A 27,856-nucleotide genomic window follows, 5' to 3' on the forward strand; every position below is an offset into this window, starting at 1 on the left:
GCCTTTCTTCCACGCACGACACCCACCGCGTCAGCCTGTGTGACTCCACTACAGGGCAAAAGCTTCCACGGAATAAAACGGCCTCTATCACCAAAACACACACCTACCAAGGTCACTGCTAGCTTTTGAATCTTACGTACTTATTAACGGGTACAGGATGGGCCCCAAGCGTCGGGTAGAGAAAGCGTTAAAATTCTATCAACGTGAACCAGGTCAAAAAAGATGTGTTCAGCGTGTTCTTTACTGAACTCTCGATAGGCATCGGCATGCCAGGGGATGAGCCCGCAAAGAGCCGATGGAAGGAGGGTGGGGCTGTGGAATGCAGAGGAGGAGCCGATGTGGGAAGGATTTTGGAGGAAGGATTAACAGAACACATTAATCAATTAGACTGTGGGGTGGGTGGAGGAAAAGGACGAACCAGAGAGGTATTCCGGACTCTGGCTTGAGGTGGGAAATGAGGACGAGGGTGGGGTAGAAGGCGGAAACCCACTTGGGTCACGGGAGACGTGTACAGAGATGTCAGGAGAGACGTGTACAGAGATGTCAGGCAGGCAGTTAGATCCAAGTCAGGGCTCAGGAAATCTTCGGGCCGAAGATCGGAATGTGGAGAGTCACACGCCCCGGTGTCTACGGCCATGGAAATGGATGAGAGCACAGTGGAAGATGGTGTATAAAGAAAAGAGACGAGAATACTGGATGTCGTCTCCAGAAACTCTACTATATGACGAGGGAGAGGCCCTTATGGAGGAGACCAAGAAGGGAGAATAGAGAAGGAGGAGGGAAAGTCAGAGGATGTGTTGTCACAGAAGCTAAGAGAGCTTGATGTGGAAATGTGTGCACGATACATGGTAATGTATTGTAGGTCGTCTACATGAGAGGATACATTTATATGGATATATTTATTTGTTCATTCAATTGTGTATCTAATCGTTCACTCATCTAAGAAATATACTTTGGTGCCCTGGGAAGGCTTAAATTTGGAGCCTCTTCAAACCAATAGTCTTTAAGTATCTGCTCACCATTTGTGTGGAGGAAAAGCTGAGCCATGCACGGGGGAGAGTGGGGAGCGACAGCTGGTGGCCACGATAGGGCTCTCTCTCCTCTTTGTCTCAGCCCTCACCCCACCTCCCAAGTCCCGCTCCCAGAGCGCTAATGCCACGGTTAAAGTGTACCAGCCTCCTGAGAAAGGAGCTTGGCGACTACCTCTTACTCATCTAGCCCACCTTCTGGTGGAGGCCTCCCTGTCCCCCTGCCCCAAACACACACACATTAAGGGGCTCATCAAAGCGACAATGCCTCCATGTTCTTGTGTTTCCAGCAATGGTTTAGCATCTCACGGACGGCCACCCTGGTGCCTAGCTCATTGAATGACACATGGGCGGGGGGTGGTGGGGGGAGGGCAAAATTCCCATCCTTCCACACTAGTGTGACCCCCCTCCCCCCAAACAAAAAGAGAGCTTTCCAGAACATACTCAGTCTTTCCAGAGCTCACTCCCCTCTTACCGGAATAGTTGCTATTCTCTCCCTGTCCTCCTCCTCTATAGCTCCTCCTGCCCCCTTTCGGACTCCTCTTCCTTCACTGGCCCCTTAAGTGCTGACATCAGGATGTGGTTCTAGTCCCCTGCCTGGGTGACCCCCTCACTCTGATGGCTCTTCACCCCACATCTCTACCACACATCTTCCAAGGAGCTCAAGGGCACCGCTATAGACTGACCATCTGTGCCCGCCCTCCAGAATTCCTACGTTGAAACCCAATCCCGGGTGTGATGGTATTTGGAGGTGGGGCCTTTGGGAGGTGCTTCGTTCATGGGAGTGGAGCCCTCACTAATGGGATTAGTGCCCTTATGAAAGGGGTCTCAGAGAGCTCCCCGCCCCTTCCACTGTGTGAGGACAGAGAAGATGGCTGTCTGTGACCCAGGAAGTGGGCTCTCACCAGTCACCAGAGCTGCTGGTGCTTTGATCTTGGACTTCCCAGCCTCCAGAACTCTGAGAAATACACTTCTGTTGTTTACAAGCCATCCAGTCTGTGGCGTTTTGTTATAACAGCCCGAACAGACTAAGACAGGCACTCTGTGAATTTCTGTCCCAACGCCCCACAAGTACCTGAGCCCACATACATCCCTCGTAGAGCTCATCCCCTACTCCGACTCCTAGACCTGGCTGCCTTTCTCCGGTCCCTATCCTGGTCAATGGCACCACCCTCCACAAGTCTCTCAGGCTTCACGGTCATCTGATGATCCTGGACAGCTCCCGCCTCCGTACTCCCCAGACGCATTCTTCTAAGTCCGATCAACCACGCCTCCTTCCCGGTTTTGGCAAATACTACTTACACATCTCCTGCCCCTACAAGACCAGGAACTTCTTGAACATAACCATATGGATTGATTCCTCCTATCTCCTGTGCCTCACACGACATCTAGTACAGTATTTTTGACCACGACTCCCAGTGAAAAATGCATTTTACATCGCAACAAAATGCATACACATACACATATATACAGAAACAGTAATTCAGCCAAACAGTGTTTATCCTTCCACTTCATGTGATGCCCTCTGATTTTCTACTTGGTTTCAATTTTTTTTTTAAAAAGCCCATTTTGTCCCATGAAGCTAGTTTCCTGAACATATTAATGGATAGTGACTGGTAGTTTGAAAAATGCCAGCTGGCAGATCATAGGTGTTTGATAAACATTTGTCGTATGATCGCCTAATGATGCATGCACGGCCCCACGAGAGTTTTCATCATCATTGCCATGTTTTCAGATGAGTTAGCTGAATCTCAGAGAGGATTTTCCTGCTCCGACCCTACATGCTGTCGTTTTCCACAACACCTCGTGGTCAGTGAGACCCCTTCCAGCCTCAGGATTTTGTGATTCAGCTGCCGCCTTTCGACAACTGCTGTCATAATCACTGTGCCTCTGCTCAAGCATCTGAGTCAAAACATCCAGACTCTGGGATTCTCATCTAATCTATGGTGAACGTCTGACAGATGCTAAGACTCTGTATCCCCAATCAGGAGTGTTCTCAATGGCATTGTTGCCTACACAGTCCCCGCCACCCCCGACGGGGGCTAATGGATTTATTGCACGTGGCGAGACGCTTCTTCTCTTACTGTGGATTAAACCAGTCTGACAGCTGAAGTTCTTCGCTGTTTTCCTTTCTTTGTTCATCTCCCTTGTCTACGTCTTCCTCTTCTGGGTAACTGTGGGTCCTACGTACAAAGGGAAAGCAAGCAGAGTGAGACAGAGGCAGATCTATGGCGTCGGGACAGCCCGCGAATGGCTCGTGAAAACGCGCTCCAAGGAGAACATGTGCAGTGAAAAAATGTCTGGAGAAAGCTTCATGATATGAAACGTTTATTCGTAAACACACACTGTTGGTGAACAGGCTCAGGTCTCCCCTTTTCTATTTTTCTTCCGAGTCAGCGCAGTTAGCAATTTAGTGACCTAGAACCTTCAGGTTATTTCAGGGGGCAAGGGAACTTGCTGGAACAGTCCTCCTGTGATCGTCTTTCCCGCAGCCGAAACTTCAGCCCAAGCCCCACTCACCCCCGAATTAAATGGACAAACGTGACCATAACCCCCAAGCTTCAATATACTCGTCCCAACCAGGGAATAGATTCCTTGTATGACTTCAACAGGCCAAAAAGACGAGTGACCGTGAAGGTCATGACCACGAGACCATTTTGTTTTGACTCTATAAGCATCAGGTGGGTGGACAAACACAGAGGGTCACCCCATCCATCACCTTACCTATTGTTAAACCAGCTTGGAAACCACCAGCCCTTCTGAGTGCTGCTATCACCCACCTCTGGGTTTCTAAGAAATGAAAGAGATGACAAACATTTTTAGAAGATGAGGCAGTCCCAGACTGGGTGGAGGCAGGGTGGGGGTGGGGTGGGGTTTCCAAACTCTTCATGGCAGAAAATTACTTAAATTTCCTTCCTTCTTTCTTTCTCTTTCTTTCTTTCTTTTTCTTTTTTCTTTCTTTTGTTCTTTCTTTTTCTTTCTTTCTCCCTCTCTCTTTCTTCTTTTCTCTCTTTTGTTTGTTTGTTGGTTGGTTTCTCTCTCTCTCTCTCTCTCTCTTTCTTTCAGTTCAGAAAACAGAACTTCAGTTCATAAAACAGAAGTGAAGCTATTCTCTACCGGGTGATGAATGGAAGTTTGAATCACTATATTGTACACCTGAAACAAATATAACGCTGTCTGTTAACTAACTGGAATTAAACACTAAAAAAAAAAGAAGAAAAGAAGTCAAGCTGCTCTAGCTGAATGAGGCAAAGATACCCCAATACCGCCTGGACCTCTCCTCCGTGGTGCAGCCCCTGGTGCTCAGCTCATCCAGGGAGCCCCGGCAGGGAGAGAGGAGGCAAGAGGAAATAACAAGTCGGGGAACACTGATCCATAAGCCTGGGACATGGGTCTGCCACTAACTAGTGGTGTGATTGTGACGGACATTTTCCCTCACTGAATCTTGGTTTTTTTCCTCTGAAAAGTCAGATATGTGATCATAATAAGGAAGGTGACAATCACAGTGATAATAAACCGAACATGGAGGTGGCTTTGAAACATAAACGAAATAGCATACATCAAAGAGCTTTATCAAAGTTGAAAATGCTGTAAAAAGTTGTGATCTTAATTAAAAAAAAAAAAAAAAAAGACCAGTGTATATTTCCAAGAATGCTCTCTTTTGCTAAACTAGAATTCAAGTTGCTACAAAGGTCAGCAGTGACAGCCTCAGGAAATCTGAGGGTCTCTGAAGCAGAAACTCAGGAAACTGTAATCAGAAGCCACCCTCACCACCCACATGTGGAAATTTCCAGACTCTCTCATTGTGAGAGTCTCTCCAGGGAGGGGACTTTCTGGAGAAGGGGAAAGAGGGGGAAGGCAAGGGTGCAGTGGCCTGTGGTTGGACAAATAAGACAGAGAGCCACGAACAGGCTTAATAATATTAAGAAACAGGTCTTAGGGGCACCTGGGTGGCTCAGTCAGTTAAGCTCAGGTCATAGTCTCGCGGTTCATGAGTTCGAGGCCCGCGACGGGCTCTGTGCTGACAGCTCGGAGGCTGGAGCCTGCTTCGGACCCTGTGTCTCCCTCTCTCTCTGCCCCTCCCCACCCCAAAATAAATAAACATTAAAAAAAAAAAAAAGAAACCTGTTTTAAAGCTCATCTACTTTCAGGAGGTGTCTCAGATGGTTGACTATTAAAAAGGAGTGGTCACCACTCCCCCGTTCATGCTCCGTGTCTCTCTCTGTCTCAAAAATAAATAAACGTTAAAAAAAAAAATTTGCTAAAAAGGAGTGGTCACCATACGCAGGGAGACAACAGAAGACTTAATAAACAAAAGGGAACAGAAAGGGAAATATTTAATTACTCATGTAGGTATTTTCATATGAGCCTGGTCACCCCCAACTACTCGGGAGAGTAAAGGTTTCATCTTTATGTTCATTTTATAGCTGAGAATTTGGCCAAGTGGGGTTGGGCAAATTGCTAAGATCCCATAGAATGTAAGCGCAAAAGCCAGGATTTAACACCAGAGAATAAATTATATCAGAAATGAAGGCTGACGAAAGTATAAGCAGTTAAGCACAAGACTTTGCTCTGAGCTTCCTGGCAGCCAAGCCAAAGATCGAGAAATGAAGGCTTGGGCTCTGAGTGGCTCAGTCGTTAAGCATCTGACTTCGACTCAGGTCATGATCTCACGGTTCGTGAGTTCGAGTCCCGCATCGGGTATGCTCGAGCCCCGCTTCAGGTGAGCCCCACTTCTCCTTCAATCTCTCTCTCTTTCTCTCTCTTCTCCCTGCCCTTCCTGGGATTCTCTCTCTGCCCCTCACATCGTACTGTGGGATTCTCTTCCTGCCCCTCACTTATACCCTCTCTCTCTCTCTCTCCCAAAAAAAAAAAAAAAAAGAAGGCTTACATAGTTCTCACTGCCTTTGGCAATAATAATAATAATAATAATAATAAATACTAGTTCATCAGGAGACCTTAACTTCTTTCCTGGTCCTTTGTCTCAAAGGAATTTCTTGCAAGGGTCTTTATAGAACACATACTGGGCAGCATAATGAAAAATATCTATCCTGATTCTTTTCATCAGCAAGGCAGAATGTTCTCCAAATGACACCACTTAAACCCATGATGAGAATCAAGGGCAAAATACAAGTCACAGTTCTTGTATAAAGGCCTGCCTAGGGAATGGGAGGCATGTGGTTCAGATCCCTGGGAAACCACCCTTCCCCTCTGCCCTTGACCGGAGCTCCCCTACTTGCCGCGGTGCTAAAAACGGGCTGTAGGGGGTGCCAGGGTGGACACGGGAGACATCCCATACATCTCTAGAATTCAAAGCACTTACTTTGAGTGATATATCCACAAGAAAGAGCCTTCGGGGCTGAAAGCAAATGAGAAATAAAAACATATCATGTTACTTTTAATTCCGAGAAAAGCTATTTTGCAATCATTACCATTGATGCCCCGGGCTGAGCTGAGAGCCTGGGTTTTGTCTACTCCTAGGTTTCTACTTGTCTTTGGGGTACAGCCAAAGGTATCGAGGGACTGGGTATTTTCAGTGGCAGTCCCTTCAGGGTTGTTCAGAGCAAGGGGTGGGAAAGAGGTTACTGGAGTAACTCAAATCTTCATAAAAAAAATAAGAAAAAGGTGACACCTCTCCATTGGCTAGAGGTGGCTTCACTGAGGGAGGGGTTCCATCTCTGAAGCTAGAGGAGGCAGTGAGTTGGTCTGCAGGGACCTACAAGGCTGGGCCAGGGAATACATGACTCCTCCGTTGAGCCATCTCCACTCATTCAGCAGATACTTGCTGAGCATAATTACGTGCTGAGTACTGGGCACACAGCACTGGCTAAGACAGACACAAGACCTATGTCCATGTGTCCTTGTGCTACACTCAAGCTAGCAGGGAAGGCAGACCCTATTCAGGCAATCACACGGCTACACGACCTCAAACTCCAAGCTATTGAAAAAAAAAAAAAAAGCATATGTACTCCAAGCAGTTAACAGGAAGACCTGGAAGGCTTCCTGGAGGAGGTGGGAATGTTTGAGCTGAGATCTGAAGGATAAATGGAGTCCAGGTGAAGGGGATGTGGGAAGAGTGTTCCAGACAAGAGTGAAAAGATACACAAAGACGGTGAGGAAAAAAGGAGGCATTTAAATGTGCAAGAAAGTGGCAGAGAAGTCACCGGAAGCCAGACCTTGCTGGGGCCTACTGGGGATTCTGCCCTGGAAGGGTTTTGAGCAGGGGAGGGACAGGGTCTTGCAGGCAACTGAAGAAGGTCACCGGAGATGAGATGGCAGGGGTGAGGAGTGAATGTGGGTGACCCGTTCGGAGGTGATGGCTGTCGCCCAGGCACAAAGCAAGGCGGCCAACCAGATGGAGAGAAGGACTTGAGAGGCATTTTGGGAGGTAGAGTGGCAGGACTTGTCATATGGCATCACTCCACTGCTCTGTGCAGGGAAGCTGTGCCCCAGAGCTAAGCCTTGTGCCCCCTTCTCCTCCCTGTGAATAAATGGGGGTACAGCCTGGTAGGAAGAGTTCTACACTTGAGCTCAGGCACCTGCTGTGGCTCAATTCCTGCCTGGCCCCAGTTTTCTCGACCCTGAAAAAAAAAAAAGTGGCTCACAGTTGTTTCACACTCTGTAGTCTCTTATCCCCTCCTCCTGCCTTCTCCTCATGGTGGGGCGGGGTGGGGGTGGGGGGTCCTGCATCTCCTTGTAGGAATAAAATGCATGCTTTGTCACCACCTATGGTTTCTCCTCTGAGCCCAAGACTCAAGGACCACGCTCGAAAATTTCTTGTTCCTATACTGATTCTGACAATATCCATCAGAGCTAACCCTTAGCCGGGTACCCTTCTAAGCAACTGACATAGATCAGCTCATCGAAACCTCACGATCCAATCTTCTCATCCTACAGAGGCGGAAGCTGACGCACAGAAGCATTAAGTGATTTGCCCAAGGTCATACTGCTGGTGAGGAGTAGAGCCAGTATTTGAACCTGGGGGATCAGACTCCAGGTCCTATAAGAAGTGGAAGGGGGAGGGGAACGGAGAGGAAGAGGGGGAGTGTCTGCTGCCACCCATTGCTCAGATGGCCATCCTGGCACTCAGGGCACTAGCTTCTAGATTCAGCTTTGCGACCTTGTCACGTCTCTTTACTAACCTGTCCTTCGTCCCCTCCTCTCCCAGAATCCTTCCACATCTCAGTGGTCACAGCAATAACATATTCATCCTTCAGGGCTCACATGCCATCTCTTCTGTGCCTTTCTTGATACGATCCTAGCCTGGCACATAGTAGGTGCTCAAGAAACAGTTGTACATAAGTGCAAACAGTAGATCCCCCCCCCAAAGCCAAACATAATCTTAGTCTCCTTAACTCTGACAGTTCCTTTTCTCTACCCTGACAGTCTTCCTCTTCTACTGCTGGTTATTTATATGCCTATCTTCTTGCTCCGTCTAGATCATAACCCCCTGAGGATAGGACTTGCGCTTGTATCCCTAATCGGTTGATGGGCTCCATTTAGTTATTTTGAAATCCTTTTTAGCTCGGTGCTGTCCACCTGTCTAAGGCTAGTGCCCTCAGCTCACCTCAGGCCATCACATGGCCAATTCACAAGGTGCCACAGGATCTGCTGCCTTTTATGCCTCTTGCAGACATTCAGTAGATTCCTCACGTTGAAAAATGCGTGCCCGGAGTCTGGGTGCCAAACCATGGCCCCAGAGAGCGGCCAGAACCTGCTCCAGCTACCATGTGGAGAGTGCCCAGCACTGCAAAATCACCCTCGTTATGGGAGGTCAGTGCCAACATGCACACTGGGGCCTTTGGCTCCCATCTTTTAATTTTGTGAACCACCCAAAATATGGAAGTACGACTCTGGCTGAGATTCCAAACACCAAGCTTAAACAATCAAGCATTCAGAGCTTGTAGGTTATCAGCACAAGGATCTCAATCAACTCAGGGCAGGGACTCCAAAGACTGTTTGTTCTTCAGTTGGATTCTTCCAACCACTAGAGCTCTTCCTTCTACTTGTCAAAACCCCCTGTCTTGTTCTGCCCTCTGGAGCAGAGGAAGAGGAGGAAGAAGAGGAGGAGGAGGAGGAGGAGGAGGAGGAGGAGGAGGAGAAAGAGAAGGAGGAGGAGGAGAAGAAGAAAGAGGAGGAGAAGAAGGATGAGGAGAAGGAGGAGGAGGAGGAGGGAGAGGAGGAGAAGGAGGAAAAGAAGGAGGAGGGAGAGGAGGAGGAGGAGGAGGGAGAGGAGGAGGAGGAGGGAGAGGAGGAGAAGGAGGAGGAGAAGGAGGAGGAGAAGGAGGAGGAGAAGGAGGGGCAGGGAGAGGAAGAGGAGGAGGAGAAGGAGGAGGGAGAGGATGACAGTCAGCATTCACTAAGTGCTTATTAACTCCCAGGCATTGCCCTAAATGTTTTATATACAATAACTTACTGAATCCTCCCAATGAGGTACCTATGAAGCAGGTACTATTATTATCCCCTCATTTTTAAAGAGAGGGAAACTGAGGAACAGAGTTGCTGAGTAACTTGCCCAAGGCCACAGAGGAGGTGAATGGTGTCACAGAACCAGTTCCAGGCAGCCCAGCTCCAGACTCCAGACAAGACATTTCCTCTGCCCTCAAGTACCCAAGGGATCCCAGGGTCCCTGCACCTGACTCTGAATTACCTTGCCTCAGGACTAAGTACGTCCAGTTTCCTCAATTCAAAAGACAGACATGGTTTGTAGGCTCCTTGAACCTGACCACACCCTAGCTTGTCTCGATTTTGTTAAAATGAGTTGTTCAGAATGAAACAGAATAAGGCTCCAGAAGGGGTTAGATCTACTCTGCACTCCCGGGAGTAACAGCTCCCACGCTCTGGAGTCTTCCTTCTGCTGATGTACTTAAAGGTACAGATCCCTTTTTTAGTAGCCAAGATGGTCCTGCAGGCTTAAGCTTTAAGAGCAGAAGGAATGTAACTGTCAATCCAGGCTGTCACCTTTAACTTCGGGGCTACTGAAGGACTTCATCATGAAAATATTAGTGGTGTCAGGACAGCTCCCCCGCCCAGAGTTGTGTTGTGGGCTTCTTGGATAAAGCGCCTCCTAAGTCAAAGGGATCATGCATTTTTGTAGCTGTTTGCACAGACTGCTTTCTGTCAGGAGCCTCTCCAGCCGGAATCTCTGAGACACTGGATTTTCCAAAAGCACAGAAGCACGCATATTTGGGGGGGAGTCCACTGATGCATTTGAAAACTCAGAAGTGTTTCATTCATTTTGCTTTCCAGAGTTACAACAAAACAAAACCAAACCAAACAAGACACCCAAGCCTGTTAGCCAGGCACAGATGAATCACCAGCCACTCAGAGTGTATCGTATAGCGAAAGTCAACAACTTAAGTTATGCCTTTCAAACTCTGAAAATATCTTAGAATTGCAAGACGTGGGGTGGATTTCTCATGGCATTCCTGTCTGAAATTTCTGAAGGTAATTTCCACAGCTCGTCGTACCAATAATGAAAGTTACATTTGGGCTTAGGATGGCCTCGCTGTTTCTGCATATAACCCACCCAGAACGGCAAAGGTACAAAAGCCAAGACATTAGGAATGTGACAGGAAGGAAGGGGATTAATTAGCCAGAAGGTACTTGTCGATCTAATGATTTTAAATATAGTCCAGGGCTCAGGGATACAGGAAGGGTGGAATCTCTTCTTCATTGTTAATCTCAGTTTTAATTTCAACCTGGTCACGTGGCTGACACGAGGAGACTCGAGTCCAAGGTGGGTGTCACACTCCACAATTACCTGTTGATATATTCCCAAAACACAACAATTACAGTCGAGACAACCAGCATTGACAGAATCACTTTTCCTTTGACATTCATTATTTTCTCCTGGGGAGACAAAAAAAAAGGAGAAAGGAAAAAGCAGATTAAATAAACACAAAGTGAGGTATGGTTTTCTAAGAAAGGCTGCCACCTTCAGAGAGGAAAAGCTCATAAATATTTAGCTAGCGCGAAGGAGTGCCATTAGCTAGCTCAATGGCAAAGTAGTAATTCAATGAGTTGGCAGGGCCGCCCGGGTGGGAAGGGGGCTAAGGTCACTCTGGCGCTGAGAGGGAAGGTATTGCAACTGATCCCGGTCCGCCATGGATGTGGGTGGGCGAGGGTGTAGCTAGAAACCGTTCCCATGGACCCTCGCTGGCTCCTGACCCAGATTATGGGAAACCATCCTTTCCCTGGCTCTGCTGCCGTTGACATACTGACCACAGGCCCAATCCTCGGAGGGGAAGACAGCCCTGGTCCCTTAAAGTCTCCCATTCTCAGCCCCATCCAGCTTTTCCCCACCACACCCACGATCAATCAATCAATCAATCAAGCGGCGCATAGTAGGTACTTAAATATGTCTTGATTGCTGCATGAAGTCATGGTTAGAGAGGGGCTGGGTGCCAGGTGGGGAACGACAGGTTGCAAAGTACTTTAATTTGGGCGGTGAGGGAAGACCTTGCTGGGGAGGTGACTAAAGCTTCCCAAGGGATGAAGACAGAAGGCAAAAGGATAAGAAGTGCAAGGCAAGTCCCACACTGGGGAGCAAACAGATCTAGATCGGGACTGTGCCCACCCGTCATAATGATGAGATGTCTTCACTCCCAGAGAAGGGTGGATTTGGGTGCCAGCCCTCATACACACAGATCTGGGGGACCTTGAACATGGGGCAGGTCCTCGGGTCCTCCTCCACAGCTCCAGAAAGCTCCGAGGACCAAAGGCCTTTTTATAATTTAATTGGCACCAAGATCCTAACTGATATGAGGCTATTTATAATCTTTATCCCACTTAGTGATGCTGTTTACATGTTTCTTTGCAGAAATATTGATGGATTTCATTACGTCGTGCAGCATAATACACAATTATGGGCGTTACATAATACACGATATATTATCTGCGCCCCCCAAAATTCTGAATTCCAACATACCTGGCCCCAGAGTTTCAGAAAAGGGATTGTGGATCGCTAACTGAATTGGTTCCTTCGTCTCTAAAACGGGGACGGAAGTGGTGATGACTGCAAGAGGTAACGTCCACAAAATGCTTCACATTGCGCCTCACACTATATACATGCGCCCCAAAATGCTAGTTCTGGTTACCGGTGTCCATAAAATGGGCTGTTGGGAGGCTCCAATGGGGCAGCACGGTGCCTGGTACTCGGTAAGAGCTCAAAACGTATATGAGGAAAAGGAGTAAGAACGTGTTAAACAACGAGGTGCAAATAAATGCAGATCGGGGACTGTAACGGTTTATCCATCTGTTCGGTGCCACAGCCTGATTAAGAGCTCCTGGGAAGCAGGAGGCACCCGGAGTTTCTCCGATCGAGCCCAGGGCCCTGTTACAGTCCTGCTACAATACCCTGTGTGTGCGGAGGAGGTGACAACGTTGCATCCCGAGCTTTATCAATGCCACCTGCTGAGGATCCAACACCAACTGCTTCCCGGTGGAAGAAACACTGAACGCTAAACCGAGAAACACCCCGACTCCCGGCGTGGAGAACACCGACACGCTGGGCAGCGCCCAAATCAGACACACCTCCCAACCCCCTCTCCCAGTATGCGCATAACTTTTTAATTCCAGAAACTAGCATCAGAGGCAACTCTCGAAGCCCATATCTTTCTGGAGATCGCTTGAACCTGCTTATGTTTTGCTGGAGACTTACGCCTGGAGGCCAGGTGGGTGAGCCAATACCGGATCTTTTTTTGTTGTTGTTTGTTAACTTTCTTTATTCTGAGAGAGACAGAGAGAGCGAGCAGGGGAGGGGCAGAGAGAGAGAAAGAGGGAGCATCCCAAGCTGGCTCCACGCTGTCGCTGTCAGCACAGAGCCTGATGCAGGGCTCGAACTCACGAACCTGTGAGATCATGACCTGAGCCGAAACCAAGAGTCGGATGCTCAACCGACTGAGTCACCCAGGCGCCACCCGCCCCCCCCCCAATACTGCGTGTTTTAGCAAGCCACTAGAAATGGGTGTATCCATGCTTCCTGGGATCTGGAATCCAAGTCCCCAGGGAAGGAAGGGTTGGCAGGGTGGCCAACAGAGCTTTTAAAACATTTTAATTTCTCTCTCTGGACACAAATGAGGCATTTGGCAGTCAGCACGGTCTAAAAGTCCTTCTCTTATGTTTCTGTCTCAGAATTTTCAAAACTGTATAATTCTGAAAATTGGTGGTTGGCTATCTGACCCACCAAGCAGGAAATGTGGGATGGCTTCTACATTCCTTCGTGTAAGGGGTAGAGCACCGAACTGGGACCTGCTGAAAACTGACACCACGTCTCACACGGGAGAGTGTAGGTCTAGGTCACCTGGCTGCCTCCTTTCCCAAGATTTAGCCAGTTCTGCCAGAATCAACCCCCCCCCCCCCCCACCTCCCTAGGCCTTCTTGTCACACATGTGATTTTTCCCTAAGTTTGTCCTACCCCAGGCACGGGCTGCCCCAGGGCCAACCCTAGACAGCGACCCTCACAACAGCTCCCACATGAAGTGTGACCCATAAATTAATTCTTCCGTACCCACCCCATCCTGTGCCCCCCACCCCAACAACAACCACACACACACGCACCCTTCAGAGAATCTCAGAATTACACCCCAACTGGGCTAAGTCAAGGTATTCCTTCCAAACTGAATTCCTCTCTGAAAGGAATTCTGGTGAACCATGTTTTCTCCATCTCGTGTCAGGGGAAAAGGTAGACGTCTCAGCTGAATAACAGAGCACTCAGAAGCTCTGGAAAAGCCATTATTTCGGGAGAACGGGAATTGGGCAGGGAGAAATCGGTGCTGGAGGAAAGCAAACCTTCCCACAGGTTAACAAATCCTCCTCTCTGCTTCCGATTCCTCCCCCGGCCCAGGGAACCCAAGCCCTCCTCCCTGCGAAGCTGCTTCTGCGAGCCTAGTAGCTTCTGGAATACTACACTGAAGTCAAGAGACTCAAAAGGATCCAGGTCAGGTAGTGACAAGTGTTGCTTGTGACACTTGTTGACAAGTGACACTAAGGGGACAGGGGAGGGGCACAGGCACCAACTGGGTGTTCATGACCTTGGACGGAACTCGAGTTCTCCACACCCCCCTCGGGGACGCTCAGACCCGGGAGGAAACTAGACCAGCACTGAGACTCTGGAGTCAGCGGTCCTGGATGTCTGCCTTGGGTGAGTAGTCTGAGCCCCTAATTACATATACAAAATGGAGCTTGAAACACCCTCCTCCGGGGTTCTAGAAAGGACTGAAGGAGATCGTGTATACGAAGCACGTGGTGCCTGGTGGTCAGCAAATGCTCCACACCTGGCAGCCGTCAGGACGCTGATGCTTTCTAATGGGAGAGTTTCTAAAATGCGTGGCTCTAGAGCAGAGCCGTGCTGTACCTGAGGGAGTCTGGGTCCCCCAGAAGAGTCAAGGGTGAGCCCACCCCCCACTGCGAACTGTGACTGTCCTCAGCGCTCCCTCCCCACTGCCTGCAGCCTGGGACCCGGCTGTTCATCGCGTCTGCCCCCCCTGCCTGGTGCTCGAGGCAGGCGGGCAGGCGAGGAAGGGGAGGTTCGTAGGTGTAGGACCTACGGGTCAGCCCCAGCCCCTCCACAAAGCCGGCTTTGTAACCCAGGATCACGAGTTTCTCTGGCCTCCATCTCCCCATCTGTGAAACCAGTTCTGTGGACTTAACTTCCCACGACAGGCTTTCCGTCGATGGACCCGGGACGTGCAAGAGAAATCAAGCAGAGAGCTGGAAGCCTCGGTTTACGAAGGCGGTTCACTGAGACCCACCGGGAGCTCCTGGTGCCGTGGCCCGTGTGGATTCCTTGACTCGATGACAGCATGGCGGGAGCACCAACCCGCATGCGTTGAGCACCGAGGCTGACTTACTCAGAAGCTGATGAAGCCTGGGCGTCCTGCCCCCTTGCGAGCCTGGGCCTGACCTTCTGTTGCGGGTGGGGGGTGGGTCAGGAAGGCCTCCTAGAGGCAAAGAGTGCTGCCGCTGTCTGAGGGGATCATTCCAGCCTTGGGGCCTGTCCTGGGGCTGCGGGTGGGGCCGGGGGACTGAACCCACTACCTGCCCGCCCACATGGGTCCCAGTAACAACCTGCCCCAGAGGCGCCCTGTTGGGCACCCAGGAGCGCCCCCCTTGGGTCCCAAGAGGAAGGGCTCGAACCCCATGCCGCTCTGTGCCCAGCTGAGGGGCCACCTCGCGCCCTACCCCTGCCCCATCTAGGATCAAAGAGCTGGGTTCTCTGGGTGAGAAACAGCCGAAAGATTTACAGATGCGGCACCACCAACACTAAGTTGTGAAGCTAGAAGAGACATTTCTAAAGTCTCAGTGATAAGAAGGAAGGTCGATTCACCAGGCCAGAGGCTAGACGGATTTGTCTCCCTTTGGTCTCTATTGAAAATGATACTGCAGAATCATCCTAACACAAAGAGGCCATCCAAGACTATGCAGCCAAACTATGACAGGTGCATTAGACAGCTAAGCACTACTAATGATTTTTATAGTGTTTTCATGTCATTTTATTATGATGTCGTTTTCCTGGGTCTTTTCCTGTTTGAAGTATTTGTCAGTTTTTGTTATTTGCTGTGGTATCTCTTCTCATATCCTAGTATTCACTTCCATGCCTAATACTGTGGGTGCAACTCTGCCTTCTGTTTCTTGAAGACGGCTCTGAAAATGGAATAAACTTCAGGCCCTTGGACGCTCCCCAGAGGAACTAGGCCAGGCCCCGGGCCAAATGTTTTCCCAGTAGTCTCTCCGCTAAGCCCCACGGTTACCCTGTGAAGTTACTCTAGTGTCATCCCCGTTTTAAAGATAGGAAAACAGAGGGGCGCCTGGGTGGCTCAGTCGGTTACATGTCCGACTTCAGCTCAGGTCATGATCTTGCGGTCCGTGGGTTCAAGCCCCATGTCAGGCTCTGTTGCTGACAGCGCGGAGCCTGGAGCCTGCTTCGGATTCTGTGTCTCCCTCTCTCTGTGCCCCTCCCCTGCTCACACTCTGTCTGTCTCTCTCGAAAATAAAGAAACATTAAAAACAAATTTTAAAAAAAGATAGGGAAATAGAGGCTCAGAAAGGTTAAGTAACGTGCCCAATGTCACACAGCATAACTCTGTGGAGATGGGATTCCAGTCCCGGGAGCTGGGCTTCAGTGCCCACCCTTGTGAACACTCTTTTCTCAATAAGCATGAAGGCTCACCCGTGGACTAACCACCTGGGCCTCTCTGGCACATCCTCTCATTTTGCCTTTCTTGATTATCACGTGAGAGTCGCTTGGGTCACAACTGACCCCAAGCTGGCCACTCACAGGCTAGACTCGCTGAGGGACTAGCTTCCCCGGACCAGCTTGAGCCTCGGCAGGCGCCTGCTGTGTGTTGGCTGGGGCCTTCCTCGCCCCCCTGCCCCCCCTTGTTCATCCCTCATCAAGGCCAGAGTCCAGAGTCGTGGCTTTTGGTGGCGGAGACTGAGGTTTAACACAGACTGAGGTTACTGCGTTCACCCAGAAGAACTGGGGGGAGGGGCGGTGCTGACTTTGAAAAGCAGACCCTTGGCCTCGCAGGCCCAGCTCTTGGAAGGGGGTGGCGCTGGGGGGTTCTGGAGGGGAGTGCCACTTTCTCTGCACCCCCTGCTAAAATGGTGGGCATCACAGGGAAGAGCTCCCCATTGGAAGAAACATGGTGCAATTTGTGGGAAAAAAATATATATATGTAGAAAGCTGCTTCCAGCGATGTTTTCCATTATGAGGGTCAGAGTAAACACAGACGGAGGAAACAAAGAGTCAGGTCTCAGACTAAATACACAGCTAATTGTCGCTCCAGCCATCACAAACGGAACAACCTGTTCTCTGAAGTCCATCTTGTGGTGCCTTTTCTTGAATCCCCTCCAGGAAATCTGAAGCCTGTATCCAGCCAGCTTTTCCTTACTGCCTGGCTCCGGAGTTACTGTGCAAGGGTTTTTTTCCAAGAGAAATAAGGTAAACGAAGTGTCTGCACTGCCCTGAGGGGGCTCTGCCTCAACATCAGCCCAGAGCCCTCCTGTCTCCGCATTGTCACTCTGAATCCTGTAGAGAAAACCCCAGGCCGTGGCCACACCAGCCTGCCACAGCCCCGTGAGGTCCTGCCGGGGTGGGGGGGGGGGGGAGCAAAATAAAGCAGAACTTACAGTGAAACCTCTGAGCCAGCATCCCACCAGCTCCTGCTTCTAGACAGGGGAGAGAAGGGCTTTATCTTCTTCCAGAACTACTGAGGGCACCAGCAAGAGGGGCAGGGGAGAGCGAGGTTCCTCCCTGCCAGACCCTGCTCGCAACTCCCCCATGGACCCCGACAAGGCAGAAGTAAATCATTCCAGCATCTCGACATACCTCATCGTCTGCTTCTCTCCCCGCAGAGTAAAAGGCAGAACAACAAAGTTCTATTGAGCTTCGCTCTGCAGAAGGAGGCAGGGCCGGGAGGAAGGGGAAGGTGCTGTGTTCCAACTCCTGTCAAAAGAATAAACAGCTGTTTCAGGAAGGGGGTGGGGGGAGACAGATCCCGCAGCAGCCAGGGGCTTTGTTCCTCGCTGGCCCCGGGAAGTGGGCTGTTTATCAGGCCTGTTGACTCCGAGGTACATGCCAAGGCAGAGACGTCTCTCTCTGGGCCCACGAACGGCCCGGCCTCTCTCCCCGAGCGAAACTACAGGCCCAAACTAGGCCTGGCGTTGGAGGAGGCAAGGCCACCACCCTTCAGAGGGACACACAGGCCGCCCACGTCACCCACTCCTTGGCAGAAATGGGAACTGTTCTGAATCCAAACAACCCCAAGTAACTACTATAAGGAACAGCCAATGAGAGGTCTAAAAAAAAAAAAAAAAAAAAAATGCAGGGGTGGGGTGGGTGAAGGAGAGAGTCCTCAAGACTCTAGTCGAAATGCCACCTGAATGTTCCTCAAGGTTGAGCCTCTCCTCCACATCTTTTGAACCTCGGAAGTTGTTTTGTTTGAACACTATTTTTATAGAATGTTATGAGATCTCCCGCATCGAAAACTGAGCTATAAGAACTTTAAAAGGTCACGGAGGCCCAACCCTGCGCTTTGGCTGAATAATGCTTAACCCTTCCCACACCCACCTCCTGCTCCTAAAATAGAATTTTCCGGCTGGAAAGGACCTTAGAACAGTGGATTTCTCAAACGTCAAAACAGCTAAAACTTTTATTAAAAAAAAAAAAAGAAAAAGAAAAAAACCCACAGGAAGTCATTCTCAGAACCCCACCGTGCAAGATGGAGCGTACAAACTGCCTTGGCCTAAGCGGGGAAAGGAAGCGCAAAGAGCCCCCCGCCCCAACCCCAGCCCTCCCGAGGGGCCCCACACCCCTCACCTCCCGCGAGGATAGTCTGGCAACCCCAGACTTAGGAGAGGGGGCCAAAGTCCAGGAGCCCCACCAAGCGATGCCTCATCTAGCCACTTGCAGCTTGATGTTCTTAACAAAATCTCACAGCCCCTCCTCCGGGGGCCTGAGTTGTTTGACCACAGCGTTCAGCACCTGAAGTTCCAACAACAGGCTTAAATCTAGTGAAGCTGAACAAAAGTGCACCTGGCAACCCATCACTGCACTGTCGGTCTGGACACCACGGCAAATGTGCATAAGCCCACCAAGAGACCCAGACCGGAACGTTCACGGCAGAGCAAAAACTGGAAACAACCCCAAAGACGATCATCAGAGCAGATCGGTAAGGTCCTAGAGCGGGATTCCAGGCACAGCAATAAGAATGAGCCAGCTGTAGCTGTTAGCAGCCACGGGATGGATCTCACACCCGTCACGTGCAGAGAAAGAAGTCTTGGATGAGTCCACTTATGTAAAGCTCGAGAACAGGCAAATCCATCTGTGATGCTGAGATTCGGAAGGGGCCCAGAGAAGCTCCTGTGGGGCCGGCCATGCTGCTGCTTAAGTCGGGTAGTGGATACACAGGGGTGTCCACTTGGTGAAAATTCATCACAAATGTGCCTTTTCTGTGTGAATGCTAAGAACAGAAACCAACAGAAAACTTTCTGCTGAAAACTGCCTTATCTGCCTTATTCTGTCTTCCCCTGACCCTGGCTTGAGGGCCACAGGCCCTACTTTTTCCTTCTTTTGGGTTCCCCGCCACAAATACCAAGCATCACCGAGCACCTCCCTACGGGTCCAGGGAGGATTTGCTGCATTACACGATCTAGAAATCTGGGGCGATTGTCAGTGCGAAAGGGAAAGATAGCAGAGCCTAGACGCTAAGATAAGCCGGTCCTTTTCACAAGCAAACACCTCCCACAGGTCAGAAGGGGCTCCCACTTCACGATTTGCAAAATCAGCCTCTCTCGGTGATCCTCGGGGTCACCCACAAAGCGGTCGGGGAGCAGAAGGAGGCTCTGGGAGTCTCAGTGATTTGCTCAAGGTCCACAGCGGGCGAGTCCGAGGAGCTGTGCTTTCTCCCCTAAGCTGCCTCCAGGGGGGAACACTCAGCAGGCTGGTGGAGTTAGAGTCTCCAGCCTGGTTAACCACAGCTCGACACAGTGTGCAAACCTAGAAGGCAGAACGTTTAACTTCTAAAGATCCAACATGGTTTTCCTCCTTCCCTGACACAGTCATGCTCAGACCCTCAAAACAAAGGGGCACACACTTGCGGTCATTCCTTAATCGAGAGGCAGAGAACCTAGCAAATGAGCCTCGGACGCGCTAATCAGAGGAGGTCAGAGGCTGCATGGGGCTGCATGGGTAAGGGCTCACCACCGGGCCGGCTGGGCTGGCTAATCTCATCATCCGATGGTCGCTAGGGCTCCTTCCAGTCCCGGCAGCCCATGAATCTATCAGTTAGCGGCCAGCATTCAGTACCTGTCCACTGGCCACACCTCAAGGCAGGATGGCAGGGCCTCAGAGTTGTGGCCAAGGTGGCTGTAAGCCCAGGTGTGGGAATCCCTGGCTTTGCATCCAAGACCACTTCCGGTTGGGAAAAACAATGAAGGTCAAGATCCTGCCCTTGAGGATGAGGTATTCTTGACAAAGAACAAAAAGGCTGCGGGTTGTCAGCGTTTGATTCATCCCAAATTTGTCACAAAAGACATTCTTGCTTGTAAGCGACAGAGCCAATTGGCTGGTTTCTCCCTCCGTGTCAAGGATAATCATCCTCCCTCACCTCGTGGGGTGGGTGAGGGGCTGTAGAGAGTGGTGGCTTTGAGTCCTGGCTTTGAGTCCTAGCTCCGCCCCCTATGCTGTGCAATCCTGGGCGACTGGCTTAACTTCTCTGTGCCTCCATTTCTATATCTGTAGCCAGGCACCATGAAATGAACCACAGGCGAGGGAATGAAACAGTAAGTGTAAGGACCTCTCTCCAGCAGCCTGCCCGGGAAGGGATGGAGAGAGGGTGCCAGCTGGTGGGGCCGGCTGAGGATGGAAAACCTTCCTGGGACAGAGCTGAGGAGAGAGAGGGTTTGAAGATTCAGAAAGGGGGCAGGACAAGTGTGGAAGAGCATCCCTGTGGGAGGATCGAGGGGTGCCCCTAGGACAGGCAGAGGTGCTTCCGTTTGTGCAAAAGCAAAGGAGACAGGATGCGTGGGCTGGTGATAAGTTTGGGGGACACGGGCAGTTGGGACACTGACAAGCTCCAATCCGGAGTGGCTAAGGGTGGAGGACGGAGTGGGTGGGTGGGGAGAAAGGAGCTGGAGGGCCACACAGAGTCTTATCACCAGGAGTCAGAGCCTCACCACACCGAGGAATCTGAGGGTTCTGGGGAACCCTTGAATGACATTAGGCAAGAGAGTTACTGATTTGCTCTGCAGAGTTACTTGGGCTGCAGGGCGAGGGTGGGTGGGAGAAGGAAAATCTACAGCCAGGGAGACCCACGGGGAGGCTGCTGGCCCATGTCCTGGTGAGATCGGAGACCTAGACAGTGGAAGTTGCTGGAAGATAAGAAAGCACCAGCTGTCTGAGATAAATGAAGGAAAGGGCACCTTGAGGGCTTGGATTACATGAAGTAAATTCTCCCTCAACTTCTCTTAAGTGTCAGCCTTGTCGGTGAGCAACTCCCGGATTTAAATTTTTTTTTCAACGTTTTTTATTTATTTTTGGGACAGAGAGAGACAGAGCATGAATGGGGGAGGGGCAGAGAGAGAGGGAGACACAGAATCGGAAACAGGCTCCAGGCTCCGAGCCATCAGCCCAGAGCCTGACGCGGGGCTCGAACTCACGGACCGTGAGATCGTGACCTGGCTGAAGTCGGACGCTTAACCGACTGCGCCACCCAGGCGCCCCAACAACTCCCGGATTTAAAATGACCTTCTTCTCATAGGTTCCTTATTTATCTTTTAAATATCGTTCTTCTCCTCCCAGAATGTCAAGTCCACGCGCAGATACTTCCGTATGTTTTGGCCCAAAGTGAAAGTGCCTATGACATCAGCCCATGTTCAACGCGGCCCTGTAGGCTACGACGCATGCCTGGTCCACGCGCTGGGCACCTGTGTGTTCAATAAATGTTAACTATTCCAAAAATGGAAGGCAGTGATGAGAGCAATAATCGCAGTGAGCAGTAGGGTGAAGAGAGCGAGGCAGACGTGGGTGTCGCTCATGCCCCTCCAGGCGTGGACCCTGGGGTGGGCAGTGCGGGCCCAGGATGAGTGTCTGCACGAGGAATCTGGTGTTCCGGGTGCTGGCTGACGTTGCAAAGCTCTGCAAGTTCTGGGTAAATGGCGGAGTGAAACGATGTTCCTACTAAAGAATGGTGTGTAAGGTTGGGAGTGGGGGGAACTGGTGAACCCCGTTCTAGACGCATTGGGTTCGAAGAACCCGCTGGAACCAGCTCAGCGGCGAGGCTGGGAGGAGTCTGATTTGGGAGTTGTCAGTACGCAGGCAAGAGCGGGCAGGTCTGCTGGGTGCTGAGGCAGGGGAAGCACAGAGGACAAAGGGGGCGTCCCTAACAGGCACTGCCCTGAAGCCAGGGTGGGGGGGGGGGCACCGCAAGGAGGTAGGGGGTGGAGCCAGGAACAAAAGGAATCATGGGGGTGCCTGGGTGGCTCAGTCGGTTGAGCGTCTGACTCTTGATTTCAGCTCAGGTCATGATCTCATGAGTTCGTGACTTCGAGCCCCGCGTCAGGCTCAGCGCTGACGGTGCAGAGTCTGCTTGGGATTCTCTCTCTCCCTCTTTCTCTCTGCCCCTCTCCCTCCCTCTCTCTCTAAGTAAATAAATAAACTTAAAAAAAAAAAAAAAAGGAATCACGAAAGCCAGACAAGACCCAGTACAGCCAAGAGAGCAGCGTGAGGGCTGCGAGCTGAGTCTGGGGAGCCTGTCTGGATTCTCAGCTCGGCGCCACGCTCCCATCTGACCGCCTCTGAGCCCCCCCCCCCCCCCCCCCCCCAGGGAGGAGATGGCCACAAACATGTGCGTGGGCAAAGCTGCTGCTCTCCAAGGCTTCCAGGGAGTGCCAGGCAGGGAGGTTCCGTTCCCGGCTCCGCCTCCGACTCCAGGCAGCTCTCCTGGAGTGTACACGGTTGTTTCCCACGCCAGCTCCCGCCTCCCCCCGCCCTCCGCCTCCTGGCAGATGAAAAGCTTGGGCTAGTGTCTCTTACTCTGCATTGCACCCCAGCTCTGGGGGGTCTTGGCACCCCTCAAGGCCTGCCACGGACCCTGGCTGCAGGCCTCTGCACAGGGGTGGCTGGTGCTTTCAGACAGAAGGGGACACAGAAGGGGAGGCCCCAGCCTGTGGGTGGAGGAGGGGCCCTCTGGGTAGGAGGCCAGAGCCAACAGGTGTGCCTAATCCAAGGCTTTATCTGGCTGCGATCAGAGCATCAGAACCGCTGAGAGGCAAGTTCCACTCGGCCTTCTCCTCCCTCGGCCACCACGGGAGGCCCTGGAACCAGCAAGGAAGCATTTCACAGGCAGAGAAGGGAATGTTTGCAGGCCTGTCTCTGCCTGGGTCCTGTTCTCGCTCCCAGGGCAGAGCCTGTCTCTCAGGGGGCCGGCTTGAGTCCCAGCCCTGCTGTGTCCAGCTAGCCCAGCCTACCTCCGAAAGGTGGCCACCCATTTATGGCATCCACGCCAGGCAGCCTCTGCTTGGAGGCTTCTAGTGGCGGGAACTCTGCCCCATCTCTACGCTTCCCTGATTCGAAGGCACATCTTTTCAGCGTGGAACTGATCCCTGCTTCCCAGAACGTTATCACAGCAATAAAGGCCACCATTCATTTACATAAACCATTTCACTGGACCCTTTCTGTGGTCAGTGACGATCCTCTCCATCTCGGCCAGGGAGCCGAGGCTCCGAGGTTGAGGAACCCGGACAAGATCACGCAGCCAATAAGCTCTGCCTGTCCGTGCAGCCGTGTCTTCCCCCCTGAACCTGACAGGTCCTCAGAGACAGAGCTGCCGACCCTTTCCTCCGCACACCCCATCTCCCCTGGCCATGCCACCAGCATTTATTCCATCAATAGACATTTGGGGGCACTTCTTTGGTACCAGGCACCGTGTTGGGACGGGGACACATGCCGCACAGAATGAATGAGACCCACTGCCTCCACTTTTCAAATCCAAGTCTGCTGAGAGGGACATATGTGTCCACAAACGCCCAGATGCCATCTGTAGGCGTCAGCTACTGCCATCAGACTACCCAGGCTGGCCCTCACACACGTCTACCGGCCGAAGTCAGGGCTCCTGACCACATCAGGGTCCCTCTCCTGTTGCTTTATTCTGTTTTTACCGTCCTCCTATTTCCACTACCTGTGCTTTGCCTTTCTGCAGCCTTTGCCTTTGCCTGGTGTGGGCAAGAAAGGCCCTGCAAAATCAGGGTGACCATTCACACTGCTTTCCCTAGGATGGTTCTGTTTTATATCCGTCGGGGAGCAGTTAACAGGTCGATGTTTTAGTGTCCCCTCGCACTTTCAAAAGTGTGCCAGTCTGGAGGATAAATCATAGGGTCACTATGATGTAACGCCTGTTCAATAGAATAAAGAGAGTTCAATGACGTCCTCTTCAAGATCCTTTCTAGCTAGGATCCGGGGCTTGTGTTTACCACCTGCTGGTCTCTTAGGATCCCCCTCTCCGGCGCCCAGAGTCTTTCCTGCAGCTGCTCAGAGGTGGTACAAGCCGAGTCCTTCCAGGGGCCCTTCTGCTCCACCCCTGCCCTCAACCTGTCCTGCTCAGTGCCTTGGCTGGGATCACCTTGACTGCTCCCTCCTTCCTCTGTGCAGGCCAGGAGGTATTCAGAGGCTAAGAATTTACTGGAAAATCCTGAGGTTGTTTTGCCTTATTCCACCCCCCGCCCCCGCCCCAACATTAGGTTTTCTTAGGTCTCTTGTAATAAATTGGCTTGAAACTTCCAAGAATGAATCTCAAAAGGTGCGGTTCCAGGAACTCTAGCCATAAGCTAAAAAATGAAACAAAACAACTTTTAGTTGAGGTGGCTTTTTCTTCTCCTGTTCTTGGAATGAGACAGGTCTGGACTCAAATCCCAGCCCTGTTGACTTTTTTTTGCTATTTTGGCCCTGGATAAATCACTTACACTCTATGAGCCTCAGCTTCCTCATCTGTAAAACAGGGACGATTCCTTGCTCCTTGGGTTGTTGAAAGGATGAGCAACGATGTGTGTAAAGCTCCTGGTTCCTTGCAGGTACTTAGGAAGAGGGAGCTCGTGTTATCATCACTGATGTCTAAGACACAAGGTCTGTCTCAGCCTCGTCATAGTGGTAGGAGGCAGCGTGGCACAGAGGTGAAAGCCTGCATTTGAGTGAGACAGGCCCGGCATTGACTAAATGGGTGACCTTGTGCAAATCATGCGAGCCTTCTGAGACTTGGTCTCTCTCCTCTGTAAAATGAGAGTAACATTGCCTTTCTCTTCGACCACGGTGAATGGGATGGCGCGCATAAAGCGCCAGGCATAGGGCCTGACGTTGGAATAGGTGCCCAGTAAATGGCAGCTACTCCACTCCTAATAATGATTATTCCAGAAACCTCCCCCTCACAGGCTCTGGCATCACCTGCTCTGTGTCCCCAAAGAGTATACCATGTTCCCATGTCCTAAAAACCACCAGCCCTTCCTTTGCGTGGGGCATTTTCAAATCTTCCCACCTCCTGGAGCCTCCCCAGCCCGCAAAGCAGGGTAAGCGCTGCTCTTTTCCACCGGCAGAGGAGGAGGCAGGTGACTTGGCCAAGGTGACTGTCCTGGAAGCTGGTTTTGGGTGGAGCCAAGGCCTTCTCCAACCTCCTTCTTCCCCGTAGGAAGTCTGAAAGTCACTGATTCAGTCAAAGTGGAGGGAATTGTGTATCCGCTTGCTTATTCGTTCATTAAATAAGCATTTATTTCGTGCCAATATTGGCACCTACCGCGTGCCAGGCACTGTTCGGCCCACTAGGTCTACAAGGATTAGCCAATATGGCCTCTCCGTCATGGAGCGCCAGTGCAAGGCTGAGCCCAGAAACCAAGCGTCATGCCACGAAAGGCATTCTGCAACTGAGGGGAATGTCCTGAGACAGAAAAGACACAGGAGCCCCCCAACATTCAGTCACTCCCTTACTCTGAGCTGCATGGATTTCCAGCGGAATCAGAAAAAAACAATCTCACAGGCCACCTTTCCCATGTGGCTGCAGGAACATCCTTACTGACCAGGGTCACTCTACTCTCAAGCATGCCCCCAAGTCTTCTGGGCTGCTTCATTTTTCTCTTTTCTTTTTAACATGTATTTATTTTTGAGAGACAGAGGGAGACAGAGTGCAAGCCGGGGACGGGCAGAGAGAGAGGGAGACACAGAATCCCCAGCAGGCTCCAGGCTCGGATCCGTCAGCACAGAGCCCGACGTGGGGCTCGGACCCACAAACCGTGAGATCATGACCTGAGCTGAAGTCCGATGCTTAACCGGCTGAGCCACCCAGCCACCCCGAGCTGCTTTATTTTCTAGATGAGAAAACTGAGGCTCCAAGGGTGATAAATGACTGATCCAGGGCCACCTGGCAATGAAGTAAGGCGACCAAAGCTGGTACCCAGGTGTCTGGCATCTCTCCAGGATGAGATGCCTTGTAACCACAGCACAGGAAATCGAAGGGCTGAGGGAGGGGCTGGAGGCTGCACTCAACCGTCTTCTTCCCAAGTTTCCTTATCTGTGGCCAAGAAAACCCCAGAAGCCTATGCCAGGAATGGCCACATCACTGTCCTTCCCTTTCCCCGGCTCCACTGTTCTTGAACGATTCGGGGAGGCCATGGTGGGCTTGCTGATGTGAGCACAGAGACGGTGCTGGGAAGAGGTGAGCACCGGATGGCCTGAAGCTAGCGAGGCATCCGATTTAGAAAAAACATCCTCACCGAAGCATAAACGTAAAAAGAGCTCAGAAATGGAGCAAAACCACCTGACTACGAGCTCCACTTAAGAAGCATCGCATGGGTCTGTTACGACAAATGTGGCATCAATTCCCCAATCCGACCCTGTTGCCTTTGCCTTCCCCACGAATTTAAGGCCCAGAGCCCTCAGGGAAGCATCACCTGCCCTCTTTGTGGCCACAGCTTCTTCTCTGAGCTTCTGCTTTTGTTCCCCGCGAGATGTTGTCAGTTTTGCAGCTGGCTGAGAAGTGGCTTTGGGGTTTTTGCTCTGGGTGTGGTTTCCTTGCACTCACAAGGCTCTGTCTGCACGACCCAGGCTGCTAACCTCAGGCACAGAAGGGAATATCCCACTGAGGTAGTCATTAATGCTGTTCCACCAAATATGTCCAGCTTTCCCCCTTCACCGTAGGATTTCATTTCCTGGGGCCCTTGGGGTCAGGGACTAGTGACTAGTCTGACCAGTATAATAAGAGTGGGCTATTCAATTGCCAAGACCTCCTAGGGCTCTTTTTTCTCTGTGCTCCGGAGTACATACAAGAAGGTGTTCCATCAGGGGCGTCTGGGTGGCTCAGTTGGTTAAGCATTGACTCCTGATGTGGACTCAGGTCACAGTCCCAGGGTTCATAGGATCGAGCCCCATGGCAGGCTCTGCGTTGACAATGCAAGGCCTGCTAGGGACTCTCTCTCTCCCTCTCTCTCTGCCCCCTCCCCTGCTCATGCTTTCTTTCTCTCCCTCAAAATAAATAAATAAACTTAAAAAAAAAAAAAAAAAAAAAGAAGGTGTTCCATCAGGCTGGGTCTGTGAGTGAAGGGCACAGCCATCAGCTGGCCCAGGATGCTCATATCCATGAGAGTAGGAAATCAACCTTTATGGGTTTGGGCCTTAGGATCTAGGGGCTGTTTGTTACTGCAGTATAACCTGCTCCATCCTGACTGATACACTGCCCATCTCACACAGAGCAGGAGCTTCTCTAGGTCTACCTTCTTCTCTGGGAAACCTTCACTGTCCTCATCAGTGAGGGCCATGCATGAACAAAGGCAAGTAAAATGGAGGCAAGAACATTTCTCTAATGTCCTGGGGAGATTTTCTCCTTAAGACCCGAAGACAGGTGAGCATTCAGCTACATTTGAAAAGAATGAGAAGGAAGTTGAGAGTGCTGTTCTCTAAGGCCTTCCTTTCCTATGAAAAAGCTGATCACTTGATAAGAGCAAGTGGGGCTGCAGCCTGAGAGCCCTCCGGGTTAGCAGCAGGTGCCGTGGACACTGGGAGGGGACACTGGCTGGGAGGTAAGGGCACAGGGTGCCAAGCAGCACTGTAAGCCTGCTGGGGTTGGCACTGAGCCAGCCACCCGGTCCCATTCACCAGCCCGGGGACAGTGGCAGAGATGGAAACTTGCCTGATTCGTTGCAGTCAGGGATTGAACCGGCCGGGGCGGGTGGGCCAGAAAGACGAGCAGGGGGATGTGGTCCATGCAGTAAAGGACATGTGACTTAACCAATCCATCATTGGAGGAGAGGAGGTGGAACTCACAACATCCTGTACAGTAGATTCTCCT

At 51.2% G+C, this 27,856-nt stretch overlaps 1 protein-coding gene across 3 annotated transcripts in view; it reads right to left on the reverse strand.

Annotated features, from left to right (window-relative positions):
- Window positions 1-27,856, reverse strand: part of GGTA1 (glycoprotein alpha-galactosyltransferase 1 (inactive)) — a 56,999-nt gene that overhangs the window by 10,146 nt on the left and 18,997 nt on the right. For 2 of the 3 annotated variants that reach the window (XM_060608829.3, XM_060608830.2), the window contains exons 2-6: window positions 17,362-17,478; window positions 10,792-10,880; window positions 6,352-6,387; window positions 3,753-3,818; window positions 3,113-3,211 (exon numbers count right to left, since the gene is read on the reverse strand). In XM_060608829.3, coding sequence (XP_060464812.1) covers window positions 3,113-3,211; window positions 3,753-3,818; window positions 6,352-6,387; window positions 10,792-10,871 — 281 coding nt within the window. In that variant the 5' untranslated portion in view covers window positions 10,872-10,880; window positions 17,362-17,478. Of the gene's footprint in view, window positions 1-3,112; window positions 3,212-3,752; window positions 3,819-6,351; window positions 6,388-10,791; window positions 10,881-17,162; window positions 17,339-17,361; window positions 17,479-27,856 lie in introns of those variants that run through there. The other variant, XM_060608831.3, reaches the window with a different exon arrangement.

Source organism: Panthera onca, chromosome D4, assembly GCF_046562875.1.
Source record: "Panthera onca isolate mPanOnc1 chromosome D4, mPanOnc1 haplotype 2, whole genome shotgun sequence".
Lineage (NCBI taxonomy): Eukaryota > Metazoa > Chordata > Mammalia > Carnivora > Felidae > Panthera > Panthera onca.